The sequence below is a fragment of the Schistocerca piceifrons genome, chromosome 3, assembly GCF_021461385.2.
Source record: "Schistocerca piceifrons isolate TAMUIC-IGC-003096 chromosome 3, iqSchPice1.1, whole genome shotgun sequence".
Classification (NCBI taxonomy): Eukaryota; Metazoa; Arthropoda; class Insecta; order Orthoptera; family Acrididae; genus Schistocerca; species Schistocerca piceifrons.
In genome coordinates this window covers 621,647,263-621,662,242 of record NC_060140.1, presented here as the reverse complement: position 1 = coordinate 621,662,242, position 14,980 = coordinate 621,647,263, and the positions used below count along the sequence as shown (strand labels likewise).

General features: G+C 38.0%; 1 protein-coding gene across 1 annotated transcript in view; it reads right to left on the bottom strand.

Annotated features, from left to right (window-relative positions):
* The window catches only part of LOC124788082 (MAP kinase-activating death domain protein), a 593,942-nt gene that overhangs the window by 305,183 nt on the left and 273,779 nt on the right, over positions 1 to 14,980 (bottom strand). Inside the window, exon 23 of the mRNA XM_047255179.1 lies at positions 10,149 to 10,282. Coding sequence (XP_047111135.1) covers positions 10,149 to 10,282 — 134 coding nt within the window. The remainder of the gene's footprint in view (positions 1 to 10,148; positions 10,283 to 14,980) is intronic.

The window sequence follows — 14,980 nt, the reverse complement described above, 5'->3', positions numbered from 1 at the left end:
ACCCACTGACTGAGAATAACGTACTGCAATCACATTTACAATTCATCTTCATCAAAACACCAGGATTTAAGTTTTAGATGGTTTTCTTGAATCACATAAGGCAGATGCTGGGTTTGTTTCTTTGAAAAGGAAATCACTTTTATTGCCCACAATTTTTATGACCTTGTCAACATGACAATTAATCTGGACTTTCAGTCTTTCCAAATCATTGACTGATTTTTCATTTCACTTAATTAATTCTTTTTAATTATTCAACTCAATTGTATCAATGGGAAATGTCAATAAAGAATGGAGACAGAATAGCTGGCTATTTCTTATCTGCATGTGATGAAATTTTTAGTACTTTTGGCAAAAATCATAATGTTGAAAGGAGTATCTGAGCAACCTACTCCTTTTTTCCAAGCTTTCCAACAAATCCCTCTTGCCTTCCAGAAGATGAAATATACAAAATCTGAAAGCTAGATTTAGTATTTTCCACTTTAAGTGTTTCTGTCAGCAGTACTCCAAATTTCAGCATCTTTAGGTAATTTCTGTCCAACCATTCTGTCTCCATGTAATTATCTAACTTCTATTCAGATTTTTGTGTTCACCACATAATCCAAACTTCTGGCATCCTACGTTCCAATTAATAGGACATTAGCACTGTACTGTTTATTCTCCTGTTGGTAACCCACTGCTGATCATAAATCAAACTGTAATATAGCTAATGTTCACAGTATTTTTCACAGGAATTGGCCACCATGAGATAATTTTTGAAGATTGTATCTGCCTGGATATGATTCCAATGCTTTTAGTGCAGAGGTTTCTATTGTGGTGTAGATGACCACTTCAAAGGCTTAGAAGGAAACAACCCCCAAAATAAACAAACCATATAATTGCAACTCAATCATATGATTTATTCAGCTACAGAATGGTTTCCTATAATGAGAACATATTAATAACTGAACATCTTCAGAAGGAATACTCAGACAGGCTTCAAAGACAACAAGCAAAGTGTGATAAAAAAAGAAACTTTTTATAAAGTGATAATTTATTTTTGTGACATGAAATGTAAGGGACCTAGGCACAAAAGATAATAAAACATTTTAACTGTTGTTGTTGTGGTCTTCAGTCCAGAGACTGGTTTGATGCAGCTCTCCATGCTACTTTATCATGTGCAAGCTTCTTCATCTCCCAGTACCTACTGCAACTTACATCCTTCTGAATCTGTTTAGTGTATTCATCTCTTGGTCTCCCTCTATGATTTTTACCCTCCACGCTACCCTCCAATACTAAATTGGTGATCCCTTGATGCCTCAGAATATGCCCTACCAACCAATCCCTTCTTCTAGTCAAGTTGCACCATAAATTTCTCTTCTCTCCAATTCTATTCAATACCTCCTCATTAGTTATGTGATCTATCCATCTAATCTTCAGCATTCTTCTGTATCACCACATTTCAAAAGCTTCGATTCTCTTCTTGTCTAAACTATTTATCATCCACGTTTCACTTCCATAAATGGCTACATTCCATACAAATACTTTCAGAAATGACTTCCTGACACTTAAATCTATATTCGATGTTAACAAATTTCTCTTCTTCAGAAACGCTTTCCTTGCCATTGCCAGTCTACATTTTATATCCTCTCTACTTCAATCATCATCAGTTATTTCGCTCCCCAAATAGCAAAACTCATTTACTACTTTAATCATCTCATTTCCTAATCTAATTCCCGCAGCATCACCCGATTTAATTCGACTACATTCCATTATCCTTGTTTTGCTTTTGAAGATGTTTGTCTTATATCCTCCTTTCATGACACTGTCCATTCCGTTCAGCTGCTCTTCCAGGTCCCTTGCTGTCTCTGGCAGAATTACAATGTCATCGGCGAACCTTATAGTTTTTATTTCTTCACGATGGATTGTAATACCTACTCCAAATTTGTCTTTTGTTTCCTTTACTGCTTGCTCAGTATACAGATTGAACAACGTCGGGGAGAGGCTACAACCCTGTCTCACTCCCTTCCCAACCACTGCTTCCCTTTCATGTCCCTTGGCTCTTATAACTGCAATCTGGCTTCTGTACAAATTGTAAATAGCCTTTCGCTCCCTGTATTTTACCCCTGCCACCTTCAGAATATGAAAGAGAGTATTCCAGTCAACATTGTCAAAAGCTTTCTCTAAGTCTACAAATGCTAGAAACGTAGGTTTGCCTTTTCTTAATCTAGCTTCTAAAATAAGTCATAGGGTCAATATTGCCTCACGTGTTCCCATATTTCTTCGGAATCCAAACTGATCTTCCCCGAGGTCAGCTGCTACCAGTTTTTCCATTCGTCTGTAAAGAATTCGCATTAGTATTTTGCAGCCATGACTTATTAAACTGACAGTTCGGTAATTTTCACATCTGTCAACGGCTGCTTTCTTTGGGATTGGACTTATTATATTCTTCTTGAAGTATGAGGGCATTTCGCCTGTCTCATACATTTTACTCACCAGATGGTAGAGTTTTGTCAGGACTGGCTCTCCAGAGGCTGTCAGTAGTTCTAATGGAATGTTGTCTACTCCCGGGGCCTTGTTTCGACTTAGGTCTTTCAGTGCTCTATCAAATATTTGTTCCCTTACAAAGTTTGTTGTAAATAATCCACTGTAGTTCAAATGTAACAATGAGGAATATAATTTCAATACTGAAGAAAAAATGACATTCATTACTCAACAGTAAGGTTGCCCTTATCACAGGAAGGGGTGCACAACACTGTGAGAAAAAATTTTGACCGCTTACCCAGTGATATAAAATGTCTAACAGGAAGCAAGCTAAAATTTGAAAATAAATTGAAAAAGTTTCTCCTTGACAACTCCTTCTATTCTATAGAACAATTTTTCAGGGAGGGGAAAAATATATATAATGTTTAGAGTACAAATAGATGTATAAACGTATTTGCAATAAGAATGTAAAATGACTCTTTCCACATCATGACGATCTGTTGTTGTTGTGGTCTTCAGTCCTGAGAAAGGTTTGATGCAGCCCTTCATGCTACTCTATCTTGTGCAAGCTTCTTCATCTCCCAGTATGTACTGCAGCCTACATCCTTCTGAATCTGCTTAGTTTATTCATTTATTGGTCTCCCTCTACGACTTTTACCCTCCACAGTGCCCTCCAATGCTAAATTGGTAATCCCTTGATGCCTCAGAACATGTCCTACCAACCGATCCCTTCTTCTAGTCAAGTTGTGCCACAAACTCCTCTTCTCCCCAATCCTATTCAGTACCTCCTCATTAGTTATGTGATCTACCCATCTAATCTTCAGCATTCGTCTGTAGCACCACATTTCGAAAGCTTCTATTCTCTTCTTGTCCAAGCTATTTATCTCCCGTGTTTCAGTTCCATACATGGCTACATTCCATACAAATTCTTTCAGAAACGACTTCCTGACACTTAAATCTATACTTGATGTTAACAAATTTTTCTTCTTCAGAAACGCTTTCCTAGCCATTGCCAGTCTACATTTTATATCCTCTCTACTTCGACCATCATCAGTTATTTTGCTCCCCAAATAGCAAAACTCATTTACTACTTAGAGTGTCTCATTTCCTAATCTAATTCCCTCAGCATCAACCGACTTAATTCGACTACATTCCATTATTCTCGTTTTGCTTTTGTTGATGTTCATCTTATATCCTACTTTCAAGACACTGTCCATTCCTTTCAACTGCTCTTCCGAGTCCTTTGCTGACTCTGGTAGAATTACAATGTCATCGGCGAACCTTATAGTTTTTATTTCTTCATCATGGATTGTAATACCTACTCCGAATTTGTCTTTTGTTTCCTTTACTGCTTGCTCAATATACAGATTGAACAACGTTGGGGAGTGGCTACAACCCTGTCTCACTCCCTTCCCAACCACTGCTTCCCTTTCATGTCCCTCGACTCTTATAACTGTCATTTGGTTTCTGTACAAATTGTAAATAGCCTTTCGCTCCCTGTATTTTACCCCTGCCACCTTCAGAATATGAAAGAGAGTATTCCAGTCAACATTGTCAAAAGCTTTCTCTAAGTCTACAAATGCTAGAAACGTAGGTTTGCCTTTTCTTAATCTAGCTTCTAAAATAAGTCATAGGGTCAGTATTGCCTCACGTGTTCCCATATTTCTTCGGAATCCAAACTGATCTTCCCCGAGGTCAGCTGCTACCAGTTTTTCCATTCGTCTGTAAAGAATTCACATTAGTATTTTGCAGCCATGACTTATTAAACTGACAGTTCGGTCATTTTCACATCTGTCAACAGCTGCTTTCTTTGGGATTGGACTTATTATATTCTTCTTGAAGTATGAGGGCATTTCGCCTGTCTCATACATTTTACTCACCAGATGGTAGAGTTTTGTCAGGACTGGCTCTTCAGAGGCTGTCAGTAGTTCTAATGGAATGTTGTCTACTCCCGGGGCCTCGTTTCGACTTAGGTCTTTCAGTGCTCTATCAAATATTTGTTCCCTTACAAAGTTTGTTGTAAATAATTCACTGTAGTTCAAATGTAACAATGAGGAATATAATTTCAATACTGAAGAAAAAATGACATTCATTACTCAACAGTAAGGTTGCCCTTATCACAGGAAGGGGTGCACAACACTGTGAGAAAAAATTTTGACCACTTACCCAGTGATATAAAATGTCTAACAGGAAGCAAGCTAAAATTTGAAAATAAATTGAAAAAGTTTCTCCTTGACAACTCCTTCTATTCTATAGAACAATTTTTCAGGGAGGGGAAAAATATATATAATGTTTAGAGTACAAATAGATGTATAAACTTATTTGCAATAAGAATGTAAAATGACTCTTTCCACATCATGACGATCTGTTGTTGTTGTGGTCTTCAGTCCTGAGAAAGGTTTGATGCAGCCCTTCATGCTACTCTATCCTGTGCAAGCTTCTTCATCTCCCAGTATGTACTGCAGCCTACATCCTTCTGAATCTGCTTAGTTTATTCATTTATTGGTCTCCCTCTACGACTTTTACCCTCCACAGTGCCCTCCAATGCTAAATTTGTAATCCCTTGATGCCTCAGAACATGTCCTACCAACCGATCCCTTCTTCTAGTCAAGTTGTGCCACAAACTCCTCTTCTCCCCAATCCTATTCAGTACCTCCTCATTATTTATGTGATCTACCCATCTAATCTTCAGCATTCGTCTGTAGCACCACGTTTCGAAAGCTTCGATTCTCTTCTTTTCCAAGCAATTTATCTCCCATGTTTCAGTTCCATACATGGCTACATTCCATACAAATACTTTCGGAAATGACTTCCTGACACTTAAATCTATACTTGATGTTAACAAATTTTTCTTCTTCAGAAACGCTTTCCTAGCCATTGCCAGTCTACATTTTATATCCTCTCTACTTCGACCATCATCAGTTATTTTGTTCCCCAAATAGCAAAACTCATTTACTACTTAGAGTGTCTCATTTTCTAATCTAATTCCCTCAGCATCGACCGACTTAATTCGACTACATTCCATTATTCTCGTTTTGCTTTTGTTGATGTTCATCTTATATCCTCCTTTCAAGACACTGTCCATTCCGTTCAACTGCTCTTCCAAGTCTTTTGCTGACTCTGACAGAATTACAATGTCATCGGCGAACCTTATAGTTTTTATTTCTTCATCATGGATTGTAATACCTACTCCGAATTTGTCTTTTGTTTCCTTTACTGCTTGCTCAATATACAGATTGAACAACGTCGGGGAGTGGTTACAACCCTGTCTCACTCCCTTCCCAACCACTGCTTCCCTTTCATGTCCCTCGACTCTTATAACTGCCATTTGGTTTCTGTACAAATTGTAAATAGCCTTTCGCTCCCTGTATTTTACCCCTGCCACCTTCAGAATTTGAAAGAGATTATTCCAGTCAACATTGTCAAAGGCTTTCTCTAAGTCTACAAATGCTAGAAACGTAGGTTTGCCTTTTCTTAATCTAGCTTCTAAAATAAGTCGTAGGGTCAGTATTGCCTCACGTGTCCCCATATTGCTACGGAATCCAAACTGATCTTCCCTGAGGTCAGCTGCTACCAGTTTTCCATTCGTCTGTAAATAATTCGCATTAGTATTTTGCAGCCATGACTTATTAAACTGACAGTTCGGTAATTTTCACATCTGTCAACGGCTGCTTTCTTTGGGATTGGACTTATTATATTCTTCTTGAAGTATGAGGGTATTTCGCCTGTCTCATACATTTTGCTCACCAGATGGTAGAGTTTTGTCAGGACTGGCTCTCCAAAGGCTGTCAGTAGTTCTAATGGAATGTTGTCTACTCCCGGGGCCTCGTTTCGACTTAGGTCTTTCAGTGCTCTATCAAACTCTTCATGCAGTATCATATCTCCTATTTCATCTTCATCTACATCCTCCTCCATTTCTATAACATTGCACTCAAGTGCATCGCCCTTGTATAGACCCTCTATATACTCCCTCCACCTTTCTGCTTTCCCTTCTTTGCTTAGAACTGGGTTTCTATCTGAACTCTTGATATTCATACAAGTGGTTCTCTTTTCTCCAAAGGTCTGTTTAATTTTCTTGTAGGCAGTATCTATCTTACCCCTAGTGATATAAGCCTCTACATCCTTACATTTGTCCTCTAGCCATCCCTGCTTAGTCACTGTGCACTTCCTGCCGATCTCATTTTTGAGACGTTTGTATTCCTTTTTGCCTGCTTCATTCACGGAATTTTTATACTTTCTCCTTTCATCAAATAAATTCAGTATTTCTTCTGTCACCCAAGGATTTCTACTAGCCCTCATCTTTTTACCTACTTGATCCTCTGCTGCCTTCATTACTTCATCCCTCAAAGCTACCCATTCTTTTTCTACTGTATTTCTTTCCCCCATTCTTGTCAATTGTTCCCTTATACTCTCCCTGAAACTCTGTACAACCTCAGGTTCTTTCAGTTTATCCAGGTCCCATCTCCTTAAATTCCCACCTTTTTGCAGTTTCTTCAGTCTTAATCTACAGTTCATAACCAATAGATTGTGGTCAGAGTCCACATCTGCCCCTGGAAATATCTTACAATTTAAAACCTGGTTCCTGAATCTCTGTCTTACCATTATATAATCTATCTGAGACTTTCCAGTATCTCCAGGCATCTTCCATGTCAACAACCTTCTTTTATGAGTCTTGAACCAAGTGTTAGTTATGTTTAAGTTATTCTCTGTGCAAAATTCTACAAGGGGGCGCCCCATTTCATTCCTTACTCCCATTCCATATTCACCTACTATGTTTCCTTCTCTTCCTTTTCCTACTATCGAGTTCCAGTCACCCATGACTGACACTATCTAAATAATTTCTTTTATCTCATCATACATTTCATCAATGTCTACATCATCTGTGGAGCTAGTTGGCATATAAGCTTGTACCATTGCGGTAGTTGTGGACTTCGTTTCTATCTTGGCCACAATAATGCATTCACTATGCTGTTTGTAGTAGCTTACCCGCATTCCTATTTTCATCTTCATTATTAAACCTACTCCTGCATTACCACTATTTGATTTTGTATTTATAACCCTGTATCCATCTGACCAAAAGTCTTGTTCCTCCTGCCACCAAACTTCACTAATTGCGACTATATCTAATTTCAATCTATCCATTTCCCTTTTTAAATTTTCTAGCCTACCTGCCTGATTAAGGGATCTGACATACCACGCTCTGATCTGTACAACATCAGTTTTCTTTCTCTTGATAACAACATCCTCCTGAGTAGTCCCCGCCTGGAGATCCGAATGGGGGACTATTTTACCTCCGGAATATTTTACCCAAGAGGACACCATCATCATTTAACCATACAGTAAAGCTGCATGCCCTTAGGAAAAATTACGGCTGTAGTTTCCCCTTGCTTTCAGCTGTTCGTGGTACCAACACAGCAAGGCCACTTTGGTTAGTGTTGCAAGACCAGATCAGTCAATCATCCAGACTGTTGCCCCTGCAACTACTGAAAAGGCTGCTGCCTGTCTTCAGGAACCACAGATTTGTCTGGCCTCTCAACAGATACCCTTCCGTTGTGGTTGCACCTACGGTACAGCTATCTGTATCGCTGAGGCACACAAGGCCTCTCCACCAACGGCAAGGTCCATGGTTCATTGGAGGAGGGGGGGGGGGACATTTTAACTACCTTAAAAATTAATCTATTGTTTATACGATTAATATGTAGATTAAAACAAATCCAAAATACATGTAACACAGACGTTTAAGAATTAGGGTGAGGAAAGAAAGTAAAATGAAGTTTATAAAAGTATGGCCATTCCTATATTACTCTGAAGCAATGAGATTTAGACTCTTAAAAAAAGACAGAAAAATAGGAACCCACTGCCTGAAACAAGATTCATATGAAGTAGTACAAAATTAAACAATACAAAATCCAGAATGAAATAATAACAATATTATGAAAAGGATACATTGCTACTAACCATATAGCAGAGCTGTTCAGTCACAGAGAGACACAACAAAAAGACTTCAGACATGTAAGCTTTCAGCCAGAAAGCCTTCTTGTGAAATAGACAACATAAACACACAAATTTTTGCAAATGCAGCTCATACACACATAACCACTGTCTCTGGCTGCCTGACACAGGCTGTCTATTTCAGAGAAAGACCTTCTGGCTGAAAGCTTACATAATTAACAGCCTTTTATTGCGCCTGTCTGCAATTGAACATCACCGCTATATAGTGAGTAACAATATATCCTTTCCATAATGCCGCTGAAGTACAAAATCAGGTACAACAAAAAGAATCAACAAATTAAGGAAAAGTTTAAAGCTGGATGATTAAAGAATATAATAGATAAAAATAAAAATAAATGGAATGACCATAAAGGAAGAATGTAATAGTAGCAATTTGCACTAAAAATAATTAAATACATAAAACATCGAAAAGGATGTCTTGGAACACTCATGAAGAGATGTCATGAATAAAGCTCACCCACCAAGTCAAAACAGACATCAGGCATAGTTCAAATTTGAATTATTTATTCATCCAGTAAGTCTCTACAGATTGTAGGATGTCTCCTTTGCATGAGCAGGCTCAATGGTATATGCAGCATGTATACATGCGCGCACATGACCGCGTGCCCGCGCGCGCGCGCCCACACACACACACACACACACACACACACACACACACATTTTCAACCTACTATTATGGACTTGAGCACTAGTTCTCATATCATAAATCTGCAGCTGCCATAGAATATAACATTGATTCAAATACTTTGGCCAAGTGAGAGAGACAGTGACATACATTCTCCAATCTTCAGCTTGCATGAAAACAACTCACATGTACTTCGCTATCACTTTACTCAGAGTAACCAAATAAGATTGTGAGAGATTGCCAACAGAAGTAATTGGACAGCTTCAAATATTAAACTTGTGGATCATCTTGCTGCTATCAGAAAGTACCAGCTGCCAGTATCAACTCTGAAATTCACTCCCTCCTTTCATTTTCAAGATTACTTGAACAAGATACTTGTTAAACTGATAGTATGTTTTCTCCAGTTATCTGCAATATACAGTTACTGAATAAATTCAGAATACTATGAGGTTGGCAACACAAAGTCAACTCTCATATGACTTTTCTTATGATGAGACAATTATTTCAACCCTGTATTTTTGTTCAATTTCTCCATTATGTTCTCCATCTTTTTTCTTAATACAACAAGTGTACGAGTATTTACCAAATTATGTATAGTTATGGTGTGTTTCTGTTTTTATTTTGTTTTTTACCCTCCATCTCCATTTTATCCCAGTTTCCTTATTATTTATCTTTCTGTTTCTTTCCATATTATCTTGCCTTCTATCAAGTTCACTCACCAGTTTACAGTTTATCCATAAATGCCCTACTGATCTCTATTGAATTTGCTCTTATTTCAACTTCCATTGAACCTGTCTGAATGCTCATAAGATATTTGTGACTTTTTGTTGCCTAGTCACTCTCACTTTCCAACCAATCATCAACTTAAAAATTATGAATGTGTAAAATGATTATTCTTATCTCAAAGTTTCTGTCATGTTGCTAATAAGTAACAACTCTTGTGATGTAAATTTTAAAAAATACAAATATTTTCTGCTGCCTTGAGAGTAAATTATAATTACTATGGCTTAGTTTTAAAAAAAATGCTGAAAAATACTGCACAAGTACTCACATCCTTCAGGAAAGCTTGATTCTCAGAATTTGTGGTTGAACGTTCAGCACTCTGTATTCTTTGCAATTCCTCTTGCCTGCTTTTTGTAGTTGTATGTCGTATCAGAGATGATTTTTCTACCAATCCCTTACGGCCTAATAAAGAAAAGGAAATGCACATTTTAAAAATTATGAAAGAAAGAAAATCTATGTTATTAATACCTGAAATGAAATAGAAATGTTTACTTAACGACCACCCAACAAGAATAACTGATTATTTGTAGACCAGAGACAAGAAAGACAACTGACTCTCTAGCTTTCTAGACTTCAAAACTTTGAGAAGTAACATATTGATACAAATTCCCTAATTTTTGTATTTGTCAGACTTGTTCAAGCTGTTTGTGTTTCAGCAACTTGTGTGCAGAAGTACTTTTATCCATCTATATTTCTATGTGGCTACAAATAGTTAGTGTCAGTTGCAGGTTGCTTATGTAACGGCTTCTGGAAGGAACAAATATTTGATTTTCAGTATTTCATATATTTATTGATGGAATTTAAAATGCTGTCACACACTATTCATTAAGAGATATAATCTTTTACACTAAATGTACTTCGCAGTAATTCAACCAATGGAACCTAGAGGCATAATTCTGACTGGGAAGAAAACATGTATGGGGTTCCCCAACGCTCAGTCTTAGATCCACTACTGTTTCTCACTTATGTAAGTGATCTATCATCTAATGTACAACAAGCAGAATTAGTTCTTTCTACAGATAACACCAGTATTGTAATCACTCCCAGTATACACACAGAAACGGAATAAATGGAGAACAAAGTTCTCAGAAGTATCATTGACCGGTTTTCTGTGAATGGTCTCACCCTGAGTTTCACAAAGACACATCATATTCAGTTCTGCACCTCTAGGGGTACTGCACTAGTGATGTTTGTTGTTGTGGTCTTCAGTCCTGAGACTGGTTTGATGCAGCTCTCCATGCTACTCTATCCTGTGCAAGCTTCTTCATCTCCCAGTACCTACTGCAACCTACATCCTTCTGAATCTGCTTAGTGTATTCATCTCTTGGTCTCCCCCTATGATTTTTACCCTCCACGCTGCCCTCCAATACTAAATTGGTGATCCCTTGATGCCTCAGAACATGTCCTACCAACCGATCCCTTCTTCTGGTCAAGTTGTGCCACAAACTTCTCTTCTCCCCAATCCTATTCAATACTTCCTCATTAGTTATGTGATCTACCCATCTAATCTTCAGCATTCTTCTGTAGCACCACATTTCAAAAGCTTCTATTCTCTTCTTGTCCAAACTATTTACCGTCCATGTTTCACTTCCATACACTCCATACAAATACTTTCAGAAACGACTTCCTGGCACTTAAATCTATACTCGATGTTAACAAATTTCTCTTCTTCAGAAACGCTTTCCTTGCCATTGCCAGTCTACATTTTATATCCTCTCTACTTCGACCATCATCAGTTATTTTGCTCCACAAATAGCAAAACTCCGTTACTACTTTAAGTGTCTCATTTCCTAATCTAATACCCTCAGCATCACCCGACTTAACTCGACTACATTCCATTATCCTCGTTTTGCTTTTGTTGATGTTCGTCTTATATCCTCCCTTCAAGACACCATCCATTCCGTTCAACTGCTCTTCCAAGTCCTTTGCTGTCTCTGACAGAATTACAATGTCATCGGCGAACCTCAAAGTTTTTATTTCTTCTCCATGGATTTTAATACCTACTCCAAATTTTTCTTTTGTTTCCTTTACTGCTTGCTCAATATAGAGATTGAATAACATCGGGGAGAGGCTACAACCCTGTCTTACTCCCTTCCCAACCACTGCTTCCCTTTCATGTCCCTCAACTCTTATAACTGCCATCTGGTTTCTGTACAAGTTGTAAATAGCCTTTCGCTCCCTGTATTTTACCCCTGCCACCTTTAGAATTTGAAAGAGAGTATTCCAGTCAACATTGTCAAAAGCTTTCTCTAAGTCTACAAATGCTAGAAACGTAGGTTTGCCTTTCCTTAATCTTTCTTCTAAGATAAGTCGTAAGGTCAGTATTGCCTTACGTGTTCCAGTATTTCTACGGAATCCAAACTGATCTTCCTCGAGGTTGGCTTCTACTAGTTTTTCCATTCGTCTGTAAAGAATTCGTGTTAGTACTTTGCAGCTGTGGTTTATTAAACTGATTGTTCGGTAATTTTCACATCTGTCAACACCTGCTTTCTTTGGGATTGGAATTATTATATTCTTCTTGAAGTCTGAGGGTATTTCACCTGTTTCATACATCTTGCTCACCAGATGGTAGAGTTTTGTCAGAACTGGCTCTCCCAAGGCCGTCAGTAGTTCCAATGGAATGTTCTCTACTCCGGGGGCCTTGTTTCGACTCAGGTCCTTCAGTGCTCTGTCAAACTCTTCACGCAGTATCGTATCTCCCATTTCATCTTCATCTACATCCTCTTCCATTTCCATAATATTGTCCTCAAGTGCATCGCCCTTGTATAGATCCTCTATATACTCCTTCCACCTTTCTGCTTTCCCTTCTTTGCTTAGAACTGGGTTTCCATCTGAGCTCTTGATGTTCACACATGTGGTTCTCTTATCTCCAAAGGTCTCTTTAATTTTCCTGTAGGCAGTATCTATCTTACCCCTAGTGAGATAAGCCTCTACATCCTTACATTTGTCCTCTAGCCATCCCTGCTTAGCCATTTTGCACTTCCTGTCGATCTCATTTTTGAGACGTTTGTATTCCTTTTTGCCTGCTTCATTTACTGCATTTTTATATTTTCTCCTTTCATCAATTAAATTCAATATTTCTTCTGTTACCCAAGGATTTCTACTAACCCTCTTCTTTTTACCTACTTGATCGTCTGCTGCCTTCACTACTTCATCCCTCAGAGCTACCCATTCTTCTTCTACTGTATTTCTTTCCACCATTCCTTTCAATTGTTCCCTTATGCTCTCCCTGAAACTCTGTACAACCTCTGGTTCTTTCAGTTTATCCAGGTCCCATCTCCTTAAATTCCTACCTTTTTGCAGTTTCTTCAGTTTTAATCTACAGGTAATAACCAATAGATTGTGGTCAGAGTCCACATCTGCCCCTGGAAATGTCTTACAATTTAAAACCTGGTTCCTAAATCTCTGTCTTACCATTATATAATCTATCTGATACCTTTTAGTATCTCCAGGGTTCTTCCATGTATACAACCTTCTATCATGATTCTTAAACCAAGTGTTAGGTATGATTAAGTTGTGCTCTGTGCAAAATTCTATCAGGCGGCTTCCTCTTTCATTTCTTAGCCCCAATCCATAGTGATATGTGTAACATAAGGTGATGAAATAATACATAGGGTGGAAACTTCAAAATTCTTAGGTGTCCATTTTGATGAGAATTTAAATTGGAAAAACACATTTTGGAATTCCTAAAACAACTCAGTTCAGCCACATTTGCACTTAGAATCATAGCAAATTTTGTGGAGAGAGAAATCAGTAAGCTGCCATATTTTGCTTATTTTCATTCGGTAATCTCATATGAAAAAATGTTCGGGGGTAACTCATCTTTAAGAAAGAAGGTCTTTATTGCCCAAAAATGTGCTGTAAGAATAATATGTGGTGCTCACATGCGATCCTTTAGTAGACATCTGTTAAAGGAGATGGGTATCCTAACTACTGCTTCACAGTATATTTATTCCCTTACAAAGTTTGTTGTAAATAATCCACTGTAGTTCAAATGTAACAATGAAGAATATAATCTCAATACTGAAGAAAAAATGACATTCATTACTCAACAGTAAGGTTGCCCTTATCACAGGAAGGGGTGCACAACACTGTGAGAAAAAATTTTGACCACTTACCCAGTGATATAAAATGTCTAACAGGAAGCAAGCTAAAATTTGAAAATAAATTGAAAAAGTTTCTCCTTGACAACTCCTTCTATTCTATAGAACAATTTTTCAGGGAGGGGAAAAATATATATAATGTTTAGAGTACAAATAGATGTATAAACTTATTTGCAATAAGAATGTAAAATGACTCTTTCCACATCATGACGATCTGTTGTTGTTGTGGTCTTCAGTCCTGAGAAAGGTTTGATGCAGCTCTTCATGCTACTCTATCCTGTGCAAGCTTCTTCATCTCCCAGTATGTACTGCAGCCTACATCCTTCTGAATCTGCATAGTGTATTCATTTATTGGTCTCCCTCTACGACTCTTACCCTCCACACTGCCCTCCAATGCTAAATTGGTAATCCCTTGATGCCTCAGAACATGTCCTACCAGCCGATCCCTTCTTCTAGTCAAGTTGTGCCACAAACTCCTCTTCTCCCCAGTCCTATTCAGTACCTCCTCATTAGTTATGTGATCTACCCATCTAATCTTCAGCATTCGTCTGTAGCACCACATTTTGAAAGCTTCTATTCTCTTCTTGTCCAAGCTATTTATCTCCCATGTTTCAGTTCCATATATGGCTACATTCCATACAAATACTTTCAGAAACGACCTCCTGACACTTAAATCTATACTTGATGTTAACAAATTTTTCTTCTTCAGAAACGCTTTCCTAGCCATTGCCAGTCTACATTTTATATCCTCTCTACTTCGACCATCATCAGTTATTTTGCTCCCCAAATAGCAAAACTCATTTACTACTTAAAGTGTCTCATTTCCTAATCTAATTCCCTCAGCATCGACCGACTTAATTCGACTTCATTCCATTATTCTCGTTTTGCTATTGTTGATGTTCATCTTATATCCTCCTTTCAAGACACTGTCCATTCCGTTCAACTGCTCTTCCAAGTCCTTTGCTGACTCTGACAGAATTACAATGTCATCGGTGAA